Source organism: Ambystoma mexicanum, chromosome 6p (genome assembly GCF_040938575.1).
Source record: "Ambystoma mexicanum isolate Mex_15411 chromosome 6p, UKY_AmexF1_1, whole genome shotgun sequence".
In the NCBI taxonomy this organism is placed as follows: domain Eukaryota; kingdom Metazoa; phylum Chordata; class Amphibia; order Caudata; family Ambystomatidae; genus Ambystoma; species Ambystoma mexicanum.
In genome coordinates, this window is record NC_090935.1 from 562,236,129 (window position 1) to 562,259,476 (window position 23,348).

The following is a 23,348-nucleotide window of genomic DNA, read 5'->3' on the forward strand; positions in this document are numbered from 1 at the left end:
GGGTTCTCCTATTTCCAGTCTATCGAATTCTCTTTAATACATAATCTGCAAATAGTGTCTTGTCACTTCTTTTATTAGTCTCTTTAGTGTTTCAAATTGACTATTGAGTTCTCTTCCCTCTTTGGCAATCCTTTTGGGGATATCTTATAAGATCTTTCTTCTTGGCTGTTGATCTCAGCGTATCCTATTAAGTTATTATTGCTCTGATAGGTTTTTTCCTTCTGGGTAATTACAGTTCAGCTTGTTCTGGTCTACTTGACCATGTAATTCTGGCTCATATCTTTCTTTCACTTTGGTATTGTATTCTTCTTGTACAGAATATCGACTTGGTTTCCCCTCAGTATTTTTTTCCACTGTTGTTCTCTCTCACTATTCAGCTTTTCAATAATTATTTCACAACATTTCAAGTTCATTTGCTTCCAGGGTAACTCTGTTGCATATCTTCTACTGAGACAAGTTGCTTGTGGGGTATAATTATCCCCTTGGGGGCTTCCCGTTCTTTCCATTACCTTCGTTCTTGAAGTAAAACGTCTTTGGGTTCCCGCTACCTTGGGGACCTTTTCTCTGGTCCTGTACTGCTAGCACCTTCTCTTATCTGGCATCTCTCTCATCATAGCTAGTTAGAGGGCACATGATGCTTATGACACAGTACCACACCTTCTAAACAGACTTTTTGGAATGTGTATTTCAATGTATTTCTTGGCTATTTTTCTATAGTGAACCTTTATTGATGTAGGTGCAGTGCACTTAATGGGGTTATTAGATGATGGATGTAAGGCCGACTTTAGCAGATGGCCCTAAGATGTTTGCATTCTGACAACAGGTCTGAACGACATTTCTACATGTACACTGTAAAGAATCTGCCTGCGAACAACTTGGGCAAGTAAATAATTCCTTGAATTTGACTGACTATAGCATAAGTGAATCAACGTTTCCATGATTTCTAGTATTCTTAAGTATCCCCTTGTATTTGTGATACATTCAAAAGGATCTAGGCATTAATTTACCAGGGCATATAAATTCATATTGAAAATGACCGTGCATATTGGCTTATGAAAAGAAACATTAGTTAAAGTTAACTACAGGCTGTCACGTGACTTTAAAACCCATGCTATAATATGGGCTGGGCTTGCAACGTTTCTCACATGATGTGGAGAAGCAGACCACTTGGACCCTGGTGTATTTACTTTAAAGAATATTATTGTACCACCACAATGCACTTTCATTTTATAGAACTATGACAAATATTGCCCAGGAACAAAGTTGCTTATTTCCAACTTGCATGCATAATGTTTTAGACCGCATCCACCTGATTGCAGCTGCAGGAATTATATGCGTGGCATAACATATTCTCTGCTCTTGCAACGTGTAATGTCCATGTGAGATTTCATTATAAAATGACCGGCTGCTTTTCCTTTAGATGAGATAAACTGGCCTGAAAATGATGATGCGCCTCCACCTGATGCTCAAACACTGATCACCATGCTGCTTAGACAGAATCCCTTGGATAGGCTGGGCACAGGTAATGATCATTGGTTATTGTCATCTTTTTGATTGGAACATTTCTACTGTATCTATTCATGTGTTTTGTAAAAGGATGCATTTTTGAAATAACCTACCTAGAAGTGCTCTGGTGTGTGGGTACAGAAATCTTACAAACGTCAATTAACAACTTCACCGAAAATTACGCTTAATTTGCTTTCCATAGTGTCAAAACCTGCATAACCTTAACCTGTTCCCCGAATGCCTCAGCAGATTACCTCACCAAAAGCATTGTGCGTAATTTTAAAAACTCTGCTTTCATACCATCAAAACCATGTTATTCTTGTTTGACCCATAATAAACTGATGTTGATTGTGCCACGAGAAAGCATGAAGGAAAATATCTTGTATGAGTGTTAGTGATGTTCATTAAGTTGACACTCCCCATCCTAGCTCTAAAAGGGCCCTTGAGTTAATTGTAGGGTATATTACTTCCTAGGTAGCAGGTTTCTACCAGGTTTTGAACTTTTCCTTACTATCCTTTCATACAGCAACATCTGTAGGGTAGAATTTAGAACATTAAACAACCATTGTTACTTACACCCTTGAGAATTGACCGAAATACTGACATTGTCTACAGTGAGATTAACACGTTAAGCACTTGCTGCTGACATCTGCAGTACCTAAGCCTATTTAGTTGGCATTCCAACTCATCTTTGTGGCGGCTCCTTGCTTTCATTGAAAGATGTACACGTTTAGGTTTCCTTTCTTATGTATGTTTAAAATAGTAATCTAAATATACATCTTTCTCAGTGCCATGCAGCTCAGTCCATACAGTGGACTCGTTATTTGCATGGGGGATTGTGCTGCTTGCCTCTTAGCAGAGGCTCATCACACCTGCTACATAGATTTTTTTAAAATTTGAAATGCACAACATGTTCAGAGTGCAGTAATAAGACTGGTGAAGTATCCAAAGTATGGCCCTGTCGCCTCTAATTGCGCCAATAGCTTATGTACTGACTGACATGACTCATGAGGAGACCTCTCCTGTCAGTCCACTTGCTCAGTATCGAAGAGAGGTGGGACATCGAGGATGCGAGTTGAGTATTTGTGTAGGTCATGTGTAATGTGTTTATGTGCATGCATGCAATGGGAGATTGTCTGAGTGCACGTGTATGAATGTGTCCGCGTTTGAATGTTTGTGCGTTTGTTATATGTGTGCATGCAAGGAGTTGTCTAAATGCTGAATGAATCCGTGGGTGAATGAGACTGGTATGGTGTATGTATTCCTGTTAATGACAGTGTGTGAAGTGGGCCTGGGCCGCTCATTTTAGGGGGTCGTGGGCTGCTGGCAACAAGGCATTTTTTACTGGGCATCAAGGGTAAAGCAAATATTACATGTGTTATTACGTGGCTTTACTGACCTACATTGGTGGTGCCAGTTTGGCCATACATTCTTACTGTGACATGGCATTTGTTATTGGGCATCAATGGTACAGCAAACACGATAAGTGTTTTTATGTCGCTAGACTGGCTTACATTTGTGCAGCAAACCTGGATATATATTCCTACGCTGGCATGGCATTTTTCTACTGTCATCAACGGTAAAGCAGCATGATGAGTGTTCTTACATGGCTCGACTAGCCTAAATTGGTGCAGCTAGTCTGGACATGTTTTCTTGTTGTGACATGGCATTATTGCTGGAAAAGCCTGCTGGAGCTTGTTCTAATATGGTGATACTGACATATATTCGGAGGTGCAGCATGGACATGTTTTCTTAAAATGTCATTACTGGGAATAAGTTCAAAACAAGCCTGTATATGTTCTCATATGACAATAGGAGCATATATTGGTGCAGCCAGCATGAATATGTTTTTTATACTGGCATATATTGTGGCAAAAGGCATCATGAAAATATGTTGTAAATGTGTCTGTGCACTATTGGCATCTATTGAATTGTTTTCATGAGTTACCCTACAAAACGTATTGTAAACTGTGTAGTTTTGTTACGCATTCTTCCACAGAAAGTATGGTGTATAATGCACCAGTTTAACCTATTGTTTAAGAAATGTTCTCGCTGTGTAATCCCGCCAAAAATGCTATTAGTTTGCTCATGCTCCCTCCGTACGCTCGATTGCCACGAGTATTTGTGGAAAACATTTACGTCCCTACAATAAAATAGAATTTTTCAATCGCCAATTCTTAGCATAAGGCCAGATTGAATGTTTTGGGACCAAAAGGGCTCTACCGGAGATGCTATGCTGCTGGTGCCTTAGTGTAGCATTGGCTGGGGACATCTGGGTGTTAAATAATTCGCAAGTATGAATCCAGGCAAGGTCCACTGTGCATAGTGTGGCACACCAGAAAGAGGACGCAGAGCTCCGACTGACAATTCTTTAGAATCTTTATTTAAAAGTAAAAGGGAACTTCTAACGTGCCTTATTTCTATGAGGGAAATTCCCTAACTAAAACTAAAAACTAATGGTACTCCTCAAAAGAAACAGTCCTTGGTCCAAAATCCTATCCAACTTCTCTGGCCCTACCACTTAGGAAAATTGAAATAAAAGGTGAGGCTGTAGCAGTGACCTCTTTCTACGGCTTCTGCCTTGCCCAATCACTTGGGTGCTCTGCTGATAGTTCAAAGTTCGTTATTATCAAACAAAAACCACTGTCTCGTAGACTGCGTTAGTCCAAATAAACTGTTCCCCCTTGCGGTTCCCTCTTCCTCGGGAACACAGGGTTTTCTCAAGATCTCTTCCGGGTCCCTTTTACCACAGTTCCCTTTGTAACATGTTTTTATGCCTCTGGGATTCCCCAACGTCCTACGGTGTTCTACTAGACGTGTGTTCTCTCAAATCACATAATACACACAGAGCGCTTGCCATCTCTGCAACCCCTTCGGTTTTCCCAACCTTGACTCACAATGTTCATATACCTTTTACTCTGGTTTACATAGGGCGCATGTGCCACCTCGGGTTCTGAGGCTCTCCTAACCTTCCTGGCTTTTCCAGCCTGGATTTGAAGTTGTCATACTTCTTACGTTCTGAGGCACATGGGGCACATGCCTGCTTGGGTTTCTCAGGTTCCCGTAACCTTGCTGGCTCTCCCAGCCTGCACTTTCAGTATTGGTACCTCTTTTGCTCTGAAGCAAATGAGGTGCTTCCCACTCGGGTGTCTCAGGTTCCCATAACCTTGTCAGCTCTCCCAGCCTGGATTTTCAGTATTCACACCTATTTCATGATGAGGCACATGGGGCGCTTCCCCGCTTGGGTTTCTCAGGTTCCCATAACCTTGTTGGCTCTCCCAGCCTGGATATGCAGTATTCGTAGCTCTTATAGTAATCTTTCCCTGTGCACGTTCAACTCCCAGTTGCTGCTGGTCACCGCAACTAACGTCCTTCGGGCTTAGAGCTCAGGGATTTAGACTCTCCCCAGCGAGCTGGTATCAGCATCAGTTACTGGTTTCTGAGCCCACCACAGCCTGTTCATGGTCGCGTCACTACAAGAAACGTGTGCTTCTCAGTTTACGCCTCCTTCACCGTTCTGGACTTCACCGTCAGAGAAAATGCCTGCCTTCCGGTGTCCGGATCGCGTTGACATTGCTCGGTAGGATCTAGCGGGCTCTGCATGGCTCCACCCCTTCTGGACCTCTTCTCCAAAGGGCTCACCTCTGCATAGGGTTCACACACACCCCAATGCAGGAATTTCCTTCTCCTTTCACAGTTCATCTCCTGCTTATGTATGTCATCACTAAAAACAAAGGTGTGTCCTTCTTCCATGTCTTTGGCACTCAGATGAAATTCAGCATTGCCATAAGCCAACAGGATGGAAGGGTCGACATGAGTTGGAGTAGTCAAAACAGGAATAAAAGTAGGTGTTGCAACTCACATGTAGATAGACAATGTATTCCGCTCTGGTACGTCCTTATCGGACTGGGAGTCCTTGTTCCTGAGAGGGCAGTTACTCCCAGTGAGCTCCACTTGCCCAGACCCCTAGGGGAGGGTCTTGCGGGGTGGGCTACCCTCCCTAGCCTCACAGGAGGTGGTTTCCCTCTGGGGAGAAGGGATGAATTGACCAGATTTCTCACAATAGTGAGGCAACAAGTTACTTACATTGCATTGAAATTTAAAAGAATATGGTGGCAAGCGCTCTATAAAAACAAATTATTAGAATTATGATTTCATGTACATCAGAACAAATGAGCATTTCAATTGGCTCAGAGAGAGTCCAAACTTTGCCCAAAAAAGTCTAAAGTTCTTAGGAGTAAATGTGAACTTCTAAACCATTTCCTGCATATAAATCGTGCTCATTCCAGAGTACACATCCGAATTTTGAAACAACGCCTCTTTCACGGACCCAATTCATTAACTATGTTGTCCATTTGCATTTGCCAAATGCACTTAGGTTTGCAGGCAAGGGGATTCACTGAAGTAAAACCTGAATTTGCACATAAGCATTCTCCCCACCTGCAGAATCTGTGGTCAGGGGGCATACAGCAGGTTTGGCTGCCGATTCCCAGAGTTAATCTTTGCCTCACAACTTGATGTACTCTGGGATGCAGCAACTACATCTGTTTTCCAGGTGTCTGGCCTCTCCTGTCCCAGATACTGGGGAAATCGCAATGAAGACTGGGCTCTTGACAGACACCTGCCTACTTGTCACAACCCTTTATAGAAAACATTGTGTACAGCTTCACCTTTTCGATTGTTTTCGATTGTTTTCTTCAACATTCCCAATCCTAAAAACAAGGTAGAAATGTACAAATAACATTTGCAAGTTTGAGCCAGTCAAGGTTTTTCACAGCAAATGTACATCCTTCACCCACGTGAGTGGGATGTCTGGCTCCAGGCCACAGCTACATTGATGCCAGTAATCTGCACACATTCAATTTTTGGCGATGTGGCAAACATTGTTATGTGTCTGTAGGCCTTCGATACAGGATCTTTGTGCATGCAACTTTGAGCTTGCAAACAGTCTCTCCTATTTTGCCCAAAGTCAGATTTGCATTACATTTCTGATTTGGTCCGACTATATTTAATTGCAAATATTTTGAAAATGTAGATAATTTACCTCTATAACCATACTCCAAAGAAGTGGCAGAATTTGTGAAAACTGATTAAGATACGTTTCAAGTAAAATGAATCACAAATCACAGCTGTGAGCAAAGTCTATTTAGAGAACACATATTGGGAACTTCTAGGGGAATGCATTTGTGATGTGTAGTAGTGCCGGCTGTACCTGAAGGCCTAAGGGAGAAGTCAAACAGTTTGCAGAAAGAGCAGTTCAAGTTGGGCGTGGGCATAAGACCAGGAAGAAGGGAGGTGGACGTGTATGGGTTACACAGGGTTGGACGGTTTGGAGGATGAGGTGAGTAGGGGAGGGGATGCACGATGACAGGCCATGAGAAAGGGAGTTTTTGGGGGTTCCCCCTAGATTAGGAGGGAGAAGTCTGTGGGGGAGCCTGTAGGTGTCCCTGGATTAGGACAAGGCTGGCAAGAAGTGTGGTTCAATGGGAGACAGCATATATCACAGTTGGTACCATGCAGTGACAGATGCGCAAAGCAGGGCATACAACAAAGTCACACAGGACTGTAGAAAAGCACTGGAGAAAAGTGATGTTGCAAATTATATTGTGAAATACTGTGTGTAAATTATAGATATGCTCGTGGATGATTGATTATCAATGAAAACTGTGTGTTAGTGCTGCCATCTGCCCCATAATCGTCGACCTAAACATGGCAGCCATGAAACGAGCACAATGTGCTCCTTTTAGGGTTGCGTCCGTCCCTCACAGGTATTACCCGCATTGCTTATTACCATCGATGTTGGTTTCATGCTTATAATTATTGATCCTTCGTCATAGCTTATCCTTTTAGCCACTACACCAGAATATCGGCTGATCGTGCTTTGATTGTGTCACCAAATGATTGCAGTCGCCTGACACCTTTAACCACTACTACAAGGAACTCCTTAAGTAAAAATGCTGCGTTTGATAGACCATACCAGGTGGTAATGCAAAACTACTCAAGTTACTATGCTTTATCCATGCAAGGGTCTTCAAAGCAGGTGGTGGGTCATTGACATTTTGATACTCCCTGCTGAAAGGGGCATTCTATCTTTTATCAGCTGGAGTGAATGTCCAGCGAGCTAAAAGGCCAGCTTTGTATAAAAAGTGTGCACCACACAGAGCATATGACCAGTAATTTCATACAAATACAGAAAACTACACTTAAGATGACAACCGTGGAAATGGAGGCTGGGGCCACACTTCCATTTCCATTAAAGGTGTGTGGCAAACCAGGAGGACTCCTCGTAACAACAGTGGGTCATGGTATATAACTGTTTATTCAAAATAAAAGGAAAATGCCCTATCACTAGGAGGAAAATTCCCTACCTTCTAAAACAAAAGCTAAGGATGCTCGTCGTAGTCCAAAATAAAACATTTCCTATGTTCCTAACTCGACCTACTACTTTAGAAAAACCTATAAAAATAAGAAAGAGGCTTGCAGAGCAACCTCGGCATGTGCTTCTGCTTGGCCCAGCTCCTGGAGTACTTATCACAGTTTCAAAGTTCAGTTAGTATATCCCTACAAGATATATAGTCCTTGTGTATTTTTCATCAGTTAAAAAGTAGTATTTTTATGCAGTTCTGGCTCCCCCCTCCCTCTCTGCTTTTTCTCTTGCTTTATCTCATTCGTGGTTTACCATGCGCTCCAGGATTACCTTTGCTTGTATTCTCCTTTACCCCACCTCCTGTGGCACTGGGACTCCCCAAAGTCCTGTGACTCTGTGGTGGGTTTGTTACCTCTCAATTCAAGTACTCTGACACATGTTGTGGCCTCCCCAGCTTGGATACAAATCACACATACTGCTTTGACTCTCTGGCCCACAAGACGAGTGTCCATAAATCTCTTGCTTTCTGATACTGCGCAAGGCTTCCCCAGCCTTCATAGATGGTGCTTGTGTTTCTTTCATTCTCTTTACATGGGGTCACTCACCCATTCCATGCTTTCAGGCTTTCACTCTCAGTGACTTTCCCAGCCTTGACAAGTGATATTAGCAACACTCCATTCCAGATTACCTGGGTCTTGTGCTTGTTTCGGTTTCCCAGTGTCTCATACCGGGAATAAATTCGGCAGGCTCTACATGTTGTCTTCGCTGGTGTCCTCGTCCAGGTTGGATCGGCACTCACCGTTTGGAGCTGCGTGTCTCAGGCTCCTTGCTTGTTTCTTCTTCCGGCATCTGTTGGTGGCCACCTGGCCCACCACTGAGTTTAATGGTCGTGCCACCAGAAAGGTTGGGTTGCTTCCTGTCTATGCTCCCTTCCTGCTCGCAGCCTCCTGCTTGCTCATCGTACCCGCTTCGTAGCTTCCAGCTATTGGACCTTGCTCCTGCTACGCTGCCACTGGCACCGCAGCTGTTTGTAGCTCCACCCCTTCATGACATGTTTCCAGAGGCTCTCCTCTGCGTACAGTGGATTCTCCTCCCTGCATAGGAGTCTCGCACGGCGTCCCCAGTCTCTCTCCATTCACAGTTCTTATTCTGTGCAGGTACATCAACACAATCAGAAAAGTTGTGTCCATTTACGGCGGCCCTCAGATAACAGTCAGCATTACACGAAGCCAACAGAGAGGAAGAAGGATTGCTGGTACTTGATTTTTCTTCCTTTACGGTGGCCTTCAGATAACAGTCCGCATTACCTGAAGCCAAGAGGGTAGAAGGAGGACTACTGGTATTTGTAGTAAGAACTTGAGAACACTCTGCGCTTTCCAGTCCCATGTATGCAGACAACGTAGTCCTTTCAGGGTGAACAGTTAGTCCTTGTCCCTGAGAGGGGAGTCGCTTCTAGTGAGGTACCTCTTGCCCAGACCCCTAGGCGGGGGTCTTGTGGAGTGGGCCAAGCTCTCAAGCCTCACAGGGGGTGGCTTCCCTCTGGGGACAAGGGACAAATTGTCCAGATTCATCACTGGTGCCATTACAATTGTCAGCGAAGAGCAGAAATTCTGATCTGTGGGGACTAAAGAATCAGGGGTGGAGGGGGTGAGGGTTTGGACATCCAGATAAGGTTGTGTTGTTGTTATGGAGAGAGTTGGAGGAAAAGGGTGTGGGGTGCGGCAGGGTTGGGAGAGTGTGCCATGTGGGACACAAGTGTTGTGACCATCGGTCAGTTTGCTTTGAACAGTCTTTCACTTTAGAGCCCTGTTCTCCCGCATCCGACATGGGCGCTAGCATTGATTCAGGCCAATAAAGGGACATTTCTGGCTTTAAAGTACTTTAGTACAGATATTAATATGGAGAAGCCAAGTGTTATGGTTATCACTGACCAGCTTCTGCCCCCACTTTCTTAAATCCTCTGCTGCTGTGAAGTGGCTTTTTCACATGAACAGCCAGTTATAACCAAACTCGAGCAGAGTGTTGGGTGTTGGCAGTCAGAGATAATTTGACTCCTGCAAATCCATTGCTGGATAAATGTGTAATGATATGCCAAGCACTTGCAGTTCCGAAAGAATTCAGTGCTGCCAATAGGTCAGCCTGTGATCATGGCAAGGGTCCTGCAGTACATTCACCCTCTCCCACTTCAGGCATATTGGTTAGCTGTGGGCTTTGCAGGAGTACTGTCCTTTTTCAGTTACTGAAACGGAACCTACTTTGCACCCCACTCGATTCTGCTTCAAAATGTTGCTGTCATCATGCTTAGCAAAAAGCAGTCTGATCACATCTCACCAGATGACCCATCACATGCTGTCCTGACAGCAATACATCGAGTTAAAGATGCTTTGGTTAATTCACATAGTATTCAGTACAATCCAGATCTACCAGACTTGTAATGTTAGCCTTGCAAAACCAGATAGCCAGTCCAAAGTATAAGAGTATAAGCACAGTCTCTATACTACCAATATTTCCCATGAGGGAAGTATCTTCCACTCCCTGCTTCTTCACACCTGAAGAGACGAAATTCAGAATGTTCTTAAAGGCTTGCAGGCTCTGCACCACCGATGAACTCCAGACTGGTGTATTAGATTATCAATCATTGCTCAACCTACTTTTTCATTCAACAAGAGTCATTAAAAACAAACACACATCCTATAATGGAATAGCAAAAACTAGAATAGAACAAAAATAGTGTCTGATATGTCTTTTAGCCCATGTATCAATCCCTAGATTTGTATAGGTTTTAATGTGAAACCTTTTCACTTGAATGAGTACCTCCATTACCATGAGCTGCAGGTAACCTCCATCTTTGTGTCATGGTCCCCTAGAGGTACTCATCCTGCTGCATATTAAGCAACTGAAACCATATTTCCTATTTTCATCAATGTTTATGTGCAAGGATTAAGTCAGAGATGGGGGGAGACACTGAGTGAGCCACTACTTGGTGTTCGCCTTGCTTCTCTTTCCTACCCGGATATTTTATTAAACTAAAGGTGCATCTCTGATTAGTGCGCAGGGAGTGGTTAATGCTAAATGGTTGCCCTGCGCGGTCCCCGGGAGCAGCTGTTCCTGCATTCTGGGTCCGCTTCCCTGATTGGCTGGGCTTGCATAGGCGAACCCCAGCCCCCCAGAGCCGGCAGGCGATCGCCGGCCCCTTCAAGGGCTGACCTACTGAAGAACAAATTGCCACCCGGAGTCCTTCATTCATTAGTCCAGGGCTTCCTGGCTGTGTGTTTGGAGGCACCTGCACTCCATTTCTGCTTTTTTTGGGGTATCATTCACTGGCCCAGCGAGGGCCTTCCAACATAGCTGCCATGCGTGGTCCCGGAGCCGCTTTTCCTGCTTTCCGGGTCCGCTTTCCTAATTGGCTGGGCCTGTATAGAAGAACTCCAGCTCCCCAGAGCTGGCAGGAGTTTGCCGGCCCCCTCAAAGGGCCTCCATCTAAGGGCCGGGACCCCTTCCTATCTGGCCCTGTGAGAGTCATGGAGGTGTCCTAAGCATCTTTCTTGTGATCCTTCTGCAACTTACTTTGTCTCTGCAGAGATAAAGCGCTTTATTTTTAAATATATTTTTTTATTAATGACATCTTGGTTAAATTGAACCTTAAACACATGAAAAAGAAAAACAAAAGCAATATTATCAATACACGTCTAAAAACACTTACATAGTAATGTATCAACAATCATTAAAAAAGATCATCCAGTAATACACCATTGTATAAACAGTGATAAAAGTTAAATATGAACTGTCAAAACATCCACGTTCATTCAGTTGAGTCTTTTTAGGATCTCTTGCCATATGTAATATATTGTAAAGTTCATGACCAGGTTTCCACCAGAGAATAAGTATGCCCAAAATTGGTCTGTGCAAATAAAGCGTTGATCGTATACTATCTTTGCATAGCCTTTGACATACAGAGACACAAAGGAGTTACAATCGGTCAATAGATGCCTAGCTGTCTTTGTCTCTCGCACACAGTCGGCACAGGCGATGCATCATTGCAGCGTCGTGCCAAGCACCAATCTTTGGTAGTGTTGGTAATTGATTAAATCTTAGGCACATAATGAATTCACTTACATTCTTATTCAGTAAGTTTTTGATATAGACACAAGGGGTATTAACTGGAAACGCTTGTTTTGCATAGTCCAGATAACTTACCTTGTTTGCTAACTTAGTGGCACAGGAATTACGGTCCCAGATAGTGGCTTTTTCCTTAATTTTGTTAAATTTAAGGACCAAGTAATCTGTAGGTAGGCAAGCACATCCAATCGCTAATAGAAATCCTATGATCTCATTGTGCCAAGTTTTTAAAGTGGAATGGGGGCTGTTGAGCGCTCCAGTTTCCGAAAAGTATACATAAATGGAGTCTGGGTTGTCTCCATTCAGCAGGATATTTACATATAAAAACATGCAGATATCATTTTTCGTGTGGTTAACGAGATGAGGCCCAACTCGCTGCAAATGTCTTCCACTGGTACCGATTGAGACAATCCCAACGCCAATCTCCACAATTTACCTTCTAATATACTCAACCCTGCCGTTTCTTTTTTGGTATGCACCTCCAGACCGTACAGAATGCAAGGCATAATACAAGTATTATATAATTTTAACAGGCCCTTTGTAGAACAACCACCTGCTCTCTGAACAAAGGATCTAATGGCCCTAAATTTAGTATTTGTTTTGATTGATTATGGACTTGGAGATGTTCGCAACATCCATTTACTGCAATGAGCAGGCCCAGATAGCTTTAGCTATTCACTTCTTCCAAATTAACATCTTTTAAAACCCACTTATATCTCTTAATGTTCTTCCTATTTATGACCAGCATTTTTGTTTTGATAAGGTTCATTGTTCGCCCATGGTCTGTTGCGTACCTCTCCAAAGTCTCAAGACTTTGCTGCAAACCCAATGCCATTTGGTCCAGGACCACAATATCATTGGTATATGACAACCAGGCTATTGGGTGATGAGCGACATTTGGGCGATTTTGCAGTGCTTCAATTTCTCTTCCAGGTCGGCCATATATATATATATATTAAATAATACTGGGCCCAGCGTGCATCCTTGCTTTAAGCCATGGTTCACTTTAAATTGTTAGCTTATCCTGCCTTCCTGATTGATATTAATTTGAACCCTGTTATCATAAAACATTTGAACAAAGTATAAAATCTGGGGGTACAAATCGCTTTTTACTATCTTTGCCCATATAATTTGTCGATCCACCATATCAAAGGCTTTGGTAAAAGTCAATAAAACAAAGATAAAAGACCTTATCCCTGTTCATCATGGACGATCTAATAAAATACATGAAAGGCCAAAGATTTGATAAGATGCTAAAACCCTTTCTAAAACCTGCTTGCTGATTGCTAAGGGGATCCTCTTCTCCTTTATCCATCTGTTAATATAACCTAAAAGCAGTTGTAAAAAGATGTTTGCACTGGAGTCAATCATGGCCAAGAATCTGTAATTGCCCGCGAGGTCTCTTGCTCCCTTTTTGGATATTGGTATTAACAGAGAATCAGTCCATGATTAAGGCATATTCCAGTTGCAACGACTGCTTGGAAAATTATGAAAAAAATATGTGCCCAAATTTCAGGATTCTTTTTTATAGAGGATGTTTGGAATGCCATTGGGACCCGCCGCACACGATGGCTTTAACCATTGTATTATAATCACCACATCCTCTTCAGAGAAGCTGACATTTCTTTTTAATCAGGCACCACCTTGTAGTCATTTGATGAAACAGATTGATTCTCCCGATAATATAAGCATCATATATAGTTTTTTCCAATTTTCATTTGATATGGGATTTTTCTCTCTCGCAGGTAAAAAACCAACGTTAAACCTGTTAAATACATCCCAAAATGTGTGCACGTTTTTATCCTTTATAGTTGTATAAATCATTTTCCACTGGGCTGTACTCTGTCCCATCTCTGTATGATTCCTTTTTTGGCTCACTTGCACCCTGCTTTCTTTGCTGGAGCTGCACATTTAAAATGAAGATATTTGCCATAGGTACTAAATATCTAATCAGAATATTTATTCACAGGTTTCTTTGGCCTGTATTCCTCTCACAAACACACTTACCGTGTGACCAGTGGTCTTATGTCAGGCTGTTTTGCCCTTGAGGTTTTTCTTGGGTCTGTGCCTGTCAATATCGTTGCTTTTTTGCAACTATTAGTGTTTTGGCCTCGAGGTGGCGCTGTTCCACTCCGTCAAGCGCTCTCCAGACCGTTCTCTGTCACCGAATGTATGCGCGTGTAGCATGTGATGTTCTGCTTACTGCAGAATGAAAATATACTTATCTCTCTTTCCGAGAGAAATAGTTTGACATTCAAATGCTGGCACTCAAAGTAGACGTGGCTAACCGGACCAAGGATGCAGCAGAGATGCGTCTTTCCAACTTACCGCCTCTCCGGCGCCGTGACTACGTTTCCCCCTAATGCCGGTGTGAACTCTTGTCATGGAGAGTCTGTCTGGCAAAATGAAATAATTTCCTTACACTGCGGATATGCCCCTCCTGAATCTTAGTATGCTGCTCTCGCGTTGTATTTCCCTACGCTCGTGCTGCTTTACAAAACAATATTTTATCATTTACATTACTTAGTATAAATAAACAAATTAGTACTAAACTGGCTGCCCGAGCAGCAAGGAAAGAGGAGAATATTAAAATGGCAGACAGATTTGTAGAGGTGTTGAGGGTCTATTGGAGGAATAAGATCAAATGTTTATTTGAAGACCAATAAAAAGAGAACTACTGAAGACTCTGTTTTACATAGAACATGTCGTTTTTCACTTTATTGTTCTACTAAGGTTGTTATTGTACTGCTGCTCGAGTTGAGTAAAGATAAGAGGAGCATAATCCGAGCCTCCAGGTCTTGACATAGAATTTGGTGATTCAACTCTAGTACATTAGCGCGATTAAAAAACGGGCTCGATGTCGTGGTGTATAGATCAATACTTTTTCTCTTATTGGATGAATATTTTATCGCATTTAAAGACAATAATTTTATATTTAAAGAGTTGCCAATATTTGGCATAGATTCAGAATCTACTTTTGATCAGCAGTCAAACCCATAGACAGGTCTATGTTGTTTACTTTGGCTAAGCGGCCTAGCTGTATGGCGCTATAATTTCTCTCTCTATTATTTTTGCTCAAAGCAAAAAAGGCATATCTAGCTTTAGAGCAGTCGAGTAATTGTTCCTTTGAAACGGCCGATTTCTTTCCTCAACATAGACCTGGGATGTATCCCTGTTTCCTCACTGCTAATTCTTGTGATCTATTGGCCACAATCTCAAAACCATTGTTAGTCTTTTGGCAAAGCATATCTTTTGGGAAGGTAGAGATCAGTGCTTGTGTTGCTACTGCACTGGAAGGTCTCCCCTACTTCCTGAGCAAAGATGATGAGGCAACAGATGTTTAGGTTTCTGGGTTTTCTTCCGCCCTTGCAAAGTTGATGACCCCTTGGATACTGAAATGGTTTGAGCAGGAGGATTTGAGTGATTCATTAGACTAGAAGTAAGCTCTGTCCCTGCTTGATTTTCAACAGCTCGATGTTCAATAGGTCGTTGCATGTCGTCAATCTCAATGATCTCAGAGCCCTGTGAAGGACCTGGGCCAAGTTCCATACTGCACTTCTCCACAGCAAGCAAGCTTTGCTTGGAAATATTCATCTCAATCGGCTCAGTCCCTGCTTTATTATTAGTTGGTTTTTATGTAAATTATTGTAAAGGGAAAAGAGAGCTTCAAGTATTATCAAAGTCTCAAAGTCAGATTGTGGGTCTTCTCTGTAAAATGAATCCGAGGAAGACGGCCTCGAGATGTGCCTGGCAGGAGACGCATGCGCATTCATTACAATCTGATTCAAGTCGGGCGTTCTGGCTAGATTAGAGGAGGGAATAATCCCTTCTGCAGATGTTATGACTTGAGTCACCGCTTGAGCCAGCACGTTAGCTGCATTTGCCTTGGCCAGATCCAAAATGAAATCTATGAGTTCATTGTTATCAATGGTATTTTCCATAATAGAGTTAAGGTCAGTTTTGGTTGTAATGATAGCTTCTAAGCCATTGGCGGATGATGTCTCAGCGATCGTGTCCTTGGGAGTCGGTTTCCAAAATGTGGTAAGCTTACCACGCTCCCTATCCGTCGTCTCATTACTATTACTAATTGAGCTTGTGATCACTGCAGCAGTTACTTCGGGCAGTGTATTACAGTGCTTATGGTTGTTCTTTTTTAGATTGCGGCTAGCTCTGAAAATGCGAGAGCACGCTGCACGCTCCTTATTACGTGCCAAGTATTTCCGACTTGCTGCAAGCATTTAGCTTTCCTTTTGTTATGAAGAGAGGAATCCCATCGTCGTACTATGACAGTAGAAGTGACCTTGGGGTTCAAACAAGCTTCACACCTGCTAACTGCAAGTGGAGCTGAGTGACAGCAATCAAATTTCACAAAAAATGTATGGAAAGTCTCTGGACTCACCCGGACCCACAAGCAACCACTTCTTTCGCCACTTTCCGTGCCACGCTCTGCGCCTCGAATGATTTTTTAAGGCAGCTGCTGCAACAGTCCAGATAAATACTCCACCTCCAGGCAATAGGCAGGGAAGACCGATTCCCCACAAGCAACCACTTCCCTTGCACCTTCTCTCGCCACGTTCCGTGCCCAGAATTATTTTTTAAGGCTGCTGCCACAGTCCAGGTGAGTGCTCGACCTCCAGTCAAAAGGCAGGGAAGAAAGATTCCCCACAAGCAATCACTTTTCTCGCCACTTTCCGTGCCTTCATTCCCTTCTCACTTGCAGCAGTACCCATTGCCTCTGTTCCCCCCGCTATCTCCAAGGGGCCTAGCCATAGACTCTGTTCCCTGCCAGCACCCCTCCATTCGAGACCACCAACATGCAGGTAAGCTTCATCTTCACCTTCTCACTGCTGACTCTGTAACTGAGCCCCACTGCTTCCCTTGATTGACTGTTGCACATGCCCTCTACATTTGTGCATGACTTTGAAATCTAGGTTTTCTTTCACTTATTCCTCTCTGGAACCAACTTCTGAGTCCCGTTGTTCATCCCTGTAGTCTGCACCCCTGTAACCTTGACCTTGCTCTGCCTTTACCCTATATAGTCTATATTTTTGCTGCATTTTAGTGCTGCCCTATAAATTGAAACCAGATGAGTATTTGTACCAGCACATTGATTGTTTTTGCTGCACCCTAGCCCTCACCTAGTCTGGGTTGTTTAAAAACCTCTGCTGTCCTAACATATCTTGCCTAATATAACCTACTTCATCTGGGACTTCTTGGCTGCTAGACCACCTGATGATGAGTTTTTGTATTTTTGGCGAGTTCCCATGCATTGTGCAGCTCCTTTGTCTCTCCTCCGCTACTCACATGGCACTCTCTATCTCCCCTATCTATTCCAACTGCTATTCTATTACCTATCCTACCTCTTTCATGAAGTCTGTAAGAAAAAATCTGAACACACCTTCTGGACTCTAACCCAGGCCTACCTATTGCTGGCACCTACGTCAATGCTACTTCCAGGCAGACTATTACTGACATCCTCTTTTCTGTCCCCCTCCCCTGACATATGGAACCCCATCTGGTCTCCACTCTCTCCCCTTTCTCCTAATCATTAATGGTGGCACTAGGTGGGAAGTACTCCTGGTATACCTCTCAACCTCTACAAGTATCATTAATTTCTATCACAATGGCACTATCATGGCGCAAGGTTCTCAACCTAGTCTTCTTCTTGATCGATGCCTGCCATCTCTCATAAACTTCTACCATCCTCCTGCCACTTCTCCCTCTTCCTCTCCTCAAACCTCTCCACCACCACGGCCAAGAGTACCAGGTCCCTGTACTGCGCCTCGGAAAACCTTCAAAGGTGGTAACCAGCTTCACTTAGCTACTCTGAATGCTCCCTCTGCTGCCAAACATTCCTCGTCTCCTTCTCAAAGACCTTGACCTAGACATCCTTGCTCTTACCGAGACATGGTTCAATGCCAGCTCTGTCACTGCACTTGACACTCTCCTTCCTGAGGGCTACAAAATCCTCTCCAAACACTGACCCAACAGGCCCAGAGGTGGTGTGGCCCTAATTTCCCCCGAGTGGGTCCCTGCTTCCATCATACCTACTCAATCCTACTCCTATTTTGAATACCTCATCTATCGGCTTGGAGTCTCGCCTACTCTCTCTCACCATCGGCAGGCACCCTGGCCCAATCTCTGTCTTCCTCTCTGAACGGGCCGACCTTACCTCCTCCCTCTCAACCTTTTCTACTAAACTCCTCTTCCTTGGAGACTTCAATATCTGCCTTGACTCCCTTGAATAATCCACTGCACAGTTCCGTACCTTCTGTGACGGTTCAATGGGTTAATATCCCCGCAAAAATATAGCGATACAAAAATATTACCATATTTTTGTGGCGATATTGACCCATGGACCCTGCGGGGGACACCCGCACCCCCCTCATTATTTTAAAATGTTTAGGGGACACCCCCGCAACCCTCGCTCCCACAAAATATCCTCCCCAAAAATATTGCCTATGGCGAGACAAACGGCCATATGTATGGTGATATTTTTGGTGGGGATATTTTGTAGGGATACCTTCTGTGACTCCCTCTCGCTCACTATTCTTCCTTCTGGCCCGGCCCAATCAGCCGGACACACTCTGGAAGCCCTCATTTCTGGTGACATCCCGATCTCTAAACCAGTCCCTGCCCCCTTCTCCTGGTCTGACCACTCTTTCCTCCCCTCCCGCCTAGGGCCCCATGGCCTTCTATCCGAGCCCCCCAGCACTGCCAGCCTCCTTTGCCGTCATCTGACCGATGAAGCGAGTGTCAGTCGCTTCTTTTGTTTCCACCTTCACCCTCACACCTCTGCCTCTGACTCGGTCCTTGCTAACCTGCACCTCTCCATCTCCAACACGCTTGACATCCTTGCCCCTGCTATGAGGATCCACCTAAAACGGCCTCCAAGAACAATGGCTGGTATGACTCTGATTGAGGATCTCTGAAACGCAAGTGCAGAGTTCCCGAATGGAAGTGGCAGACCTTGGGTATACCCTCTGACAAACTGGCTTTCCAAAGGCAATATTGTTTCTCTATCCGCTCCAAGAAGCAGGCCCACATCCAAGCCTGTATCTCTGAAGCAACTAACAACACAGTCACGCTTTTCAAAATCTGCAAGGAGCTCACCAATCCAGCTACAGTCTCCACCTCTCTCCTTCCTTCTCAGGCTCTCTGCACTGCTTTGGCCATTTCACATAAAAACTCAGGACATCCTGTCCTCACTCTACTCCACCCCCAACTTCACTCCCGTGCCTGCTCCCCTGCCCCCTTCGGCTCCCCACCTTCTACTCACCTCACTCTCATCCCGCTTGCCCATAGCATCGGACAAGATCTCAAAATGTGGCTGCTCTATGAAGGTTTCCTCCAAATAGGTGCTCCCCTGCTCTTCTAGAATCATTAAGGACAAATATCCTCTCTCACCCGGCTCTCGCTGACATCTGGAACTACTCCTTCGCCACTGGCTCTTTCCCTCTATCCCTCAAGCATTCCCTTGTGCACACTCTCTTAAAAAAGCTGTCTGCTGACCCCTCTTGCGCGGCTTATTAGCGCCCTATCACTACTACCCCCTTCCTGGGTAAACTCTTGGAGAAGCTGGTCCTCCCCCAACTGACCCTCCACAATGAACTTGTCGGTTGCCTCCATAACCATCAATGTGGGTTGTGGGCATCAAAAGGCACGGACACTGCTCTCCTGAACACCTGTGAAGTCATGCTCCCAAATCTCGAATCTAACTTTCCCAATGTTCTCGTTCACCTTGACCTCTTCTTTGCCTTTGACACTTTCAACCCATGGCATCACTGACCGGGCACTGGATTGGCTGACCTCTTTCCTCAACTTGGTCCTTTCTCCTCCACCTCTACACCTTCTACCGGTAGTGTCCCCTAGGGATCTATCATATCGCCATGGCTATTCAATATTCATCCCTTCCCTCTTTCTCATCTGATCTCCTCCTTTTCTCCTCATTTCCAGTGCTATGCTGATGACACACAGCTTTCCTTTAAACTTCCCTCTACTACCTACTCTTCCTGCTCTCTCATCCCCGATTGTCTGCTATTCAGGCATGCTGTGCAGCCCTCCTTTCCTTGTACCCTCTGACCACCCTCTCTGGGCCCTCCACTATCCTGTGAGGCCAAAAACCTTGGGGTCATCTTCGACCCCGCTATCTCCTTGACCCCTCACATCATGGCCTTCACCAAGAAGGCCCACTTCCAACTCCCCCTCCTCAGAGGCATTCTCCCTTTCCTCACCTTCACCCAGAAGCTCAATGTCTCCAGAGCTTTGGTCCTCTCTAGGCTGGCCTACTGCAACAGCCTCTTTCTCAATCTCCCTCTTTCCTCCCTACAACCTGTTTAGCTAATCTAGAATAGGGCTGCAAGACTTATCCTCGACCTCAAGGCCCAAGACTGTATCTCTACGGCCCTAAAATCTCTCCACTGGCTCCAGGAGGTTGCAAGGATCAAATTCAAGACCCTCTGCATCATCCAAAAAGCTTTCTGGGGCCTGGGACCACGCTAACTCCACCTTTCCCTCCCTAAATAGTCTCCTGCTATATCCCTCCACTCCTCTAACTCCAACTCTTTGTCAAACCCTTCTCCTAGTAGGGGGGCAGGTTTCTCTCCTCGGCTGGTGCCTCCCTTTGGTACAGCATCCTTGCCCCTCACAGACTTGAGACGCCCCTCCTTAAGTTTCCAAAAACCGCTCAAAACTCTGCTTTTCTCTACCCCTTTCCCTCATTCTCTTTCCTGCTAATCACATCCCTGCCGTTCAGACTGGTGGCCTGGTCCTCATGAATCTCACAGGACACCAGGCCCTTTCACCCAGGCGATACCAGAACCTCCCTGCACTGCCCCGCCCCTGCGGGCCCCTGCTTGGCAGCTCTACATCCCACCCTTGGGCGATGCCCTTCCTAGCACTTAGTCTGAGGCCTCCACCTTGGCACTTCCATCGCGGGCCCCCCACCAGAACTTTTCCACTCCTTGTCCCCCACCCACCCATCCCCTTCACTTCTCTTCACTGCACTTGCACATCCGAATACCGCAAGGCCTGGTAGGATCACGACTGTATATTTACTGTTTTGCCAATGTTCCCTTCCCATTTAGCCTTGTGGCGCTTTGAAACACAATCCTGTTGTATAAGCGCCTAACAAATGCTCAATAAAATAAATAAAAAATGTTTAGGGAGGAGATTGAGTCTATAGGACATTTTCACCCGGGAACAGGTTTCCACAGAGAGCTCGTTAATCCATCCATGTGATTTAGCGGCACATAGCACACCTTAACTAGAGCACTGCAGTTGGAAGGAATGGAAATGCCAGGCACATCAAAGGTCATCTCTCAAATGATTATTACCCTACCCAGAGAGAAAGGTGAGGGCCTTTCAAGCAGACTTCACCTGCTGCCATTTAAGGAATTATTTCAACAAGATGAAGAACTGCTCCCTCGCCATAGACTTGCTGCCACAGGTTATTATCTATTCCTGCGGCTTACACTGCCCTTTACCATTAACTTCTGCAGCACATCATAATCAGCAATGAATTAGACTGAGGAAAGTCTTGCATTGTGGGGCTTAACAATTGTAAGACAACCCAGAGCGTTTCAAAGGCTAAGCAGATGCACCCCACCTTCAGTTTAGCCTCCCATCTAACCTTGCTTTAGATTTTGCTCTCATCTTCTCAGCCCACGGCTCTCTGTTCTCTTCCTTGTCTCCTACCACGTGCACCTTTCTGTGTCCTGCTAAGTATTCTCCCTCCTTGACCCTTTCTCCTCATACCCTTCACAAGACCCTTGTTTGTGTACATGGTTTTTCTTCCTTACCCAGCAACTTGAATTGCTCCCTCCAGTGTGACTCAGTATCATTTCCACCAAAAGCATCTGCTCCTTTTCATTTCTTTGCTTTACTGCCCAGCTCTGGAAACATGCCATTACTGCACAACTACAGTGCTTGTCAAATCTCACAATCTACTCAATAACATTTAGTTTCCGAATTGCCAGAGGCACCAAGACCATATTTTTTTCTGTTCAATTACCTCAGGACAGATTTTAACAAATGCTGTATTGCACCTTGATATAGTTGCACCTTTCTGTGGTTTTCAGAACTGTATACCACTATGTGCTTTTACTTGTCTAGTATCTGGTGGTAGTCTTAGCACTGAGTTCTGCAAATTCTGCCCTTTCTTCTTTGACAGATCACAACGAAAAGGTGTTCCTCCCGTCACCTCTTCTCCATTGCCTCTGTTCGCTGGCATCCTTCAGGCTCCTCCTATTTGCAACATAGCCTCAATATGTCGCTCCACCTCCTTATCTCCCTGACCAGATCCTTAGGCCTTACGTTTCACTACTGCAGAGCTGATAATCTCATTCTAATTAGACTGGAAGATGACATTAAATAATTTGCGGTTTCCAGCTATTGATTGTCGCTGGATGCATATGCAATTCTTTCTCTCAGTAAATCACGAACATAGGAAATCACATTGTCACATTAAGACACTAATTGCTCACATGTCCTCTTTGTGACACCCTACAGTGTTTTGCCTCAATAGTGCCAAGAGACCTATTTAACAGTGTATATATTTGGGCTGTATACATTCTGTAATAGTTTGAGATGTTTTTTTGTTTTTGTATATTGTTATTGTAATTTATTTTATAATGGTCAAATCTGATAGCTACCACACAGTTATAAACACAGTTGATTCAGAGCATGGGGATCAGTTTCCTGTGCAGCCAATAATTATATTTTTTTCATAGTTTCAAGAGTTGAAAAAAATTGTAATTGTCACAGTAGGATACCTTGTCATAAGCAGACTTGAACTACCTACACCTGATTTGTGCATTTGGTAATATAGCAACGGGCACACATGCTTTAGTTGGATAAACCTTCTCCTACCATCTTCCCGGATGCCCATTTTCAAGTAGACTTCAGGCCCCCCTGCTTACGATCAAGGTACCAACTTAGCAAATATCACTGCCTTGTAATAGTTGTCATTTTCTGCTTCATGTGGTCGCAGTAGCATTGAATAAAATTCTTTATGGCATCCTTCATGCTTTTTTAGAACAATCCCATAAATCGGTCATCCCAAGTGAGGAAAGATTTTTTTTGACCCAAGCTAGCCACAGGCATTTCAGATAAAACTCCATGGGCAATACTTCTGTAAATGACTCCTGGTACATAATTGATTTTACCACAATCTTAGCTAATATATAATAGGCTGTAGTGAAGGTTTAGTTCATCAAGATACACGTTATGGGTAATCAAGCCCCTAGATTCACCGTCCTACTTAGTCTCTCTTCTCCAACTGAATCCCTCACATTCTTACCGAACTCCCTTTGTGGTCTAGTTTTAGCCGAAGACCAAAGGAAACTGCATTTGGCTG

At 44.3% G+C, this 23,348-nt stretch overlaps 1 protein-coding gene across 5 annotated transcripts in view; it reads left to right on the forward strand.

Moving 5' to 3' along the window:
- The window catches only part of MAST4 (microtubule associated serine/threonine kinase family member 4), a 2,307,007-nt gene that overhangs the window by 2,163,181 nt on the left and 120,478 nt on the right, over window positions 1-23,348 (forward strand). For all 5 annotated transcript variants that reach the window (XM_069627380.1, XM_069627381.1, XM_069627384.1 and 2 more), the window contains one exon: window positions 1,421-1,522. In XM_069627380.1, coding sequence (XP_069483481.1) covers window positions 1,421-1,522 — 102 coding nt within the window. The remainder of the gene's footprint in view (window positions 1-1,420; window positions 1,523-23,348) is intronic.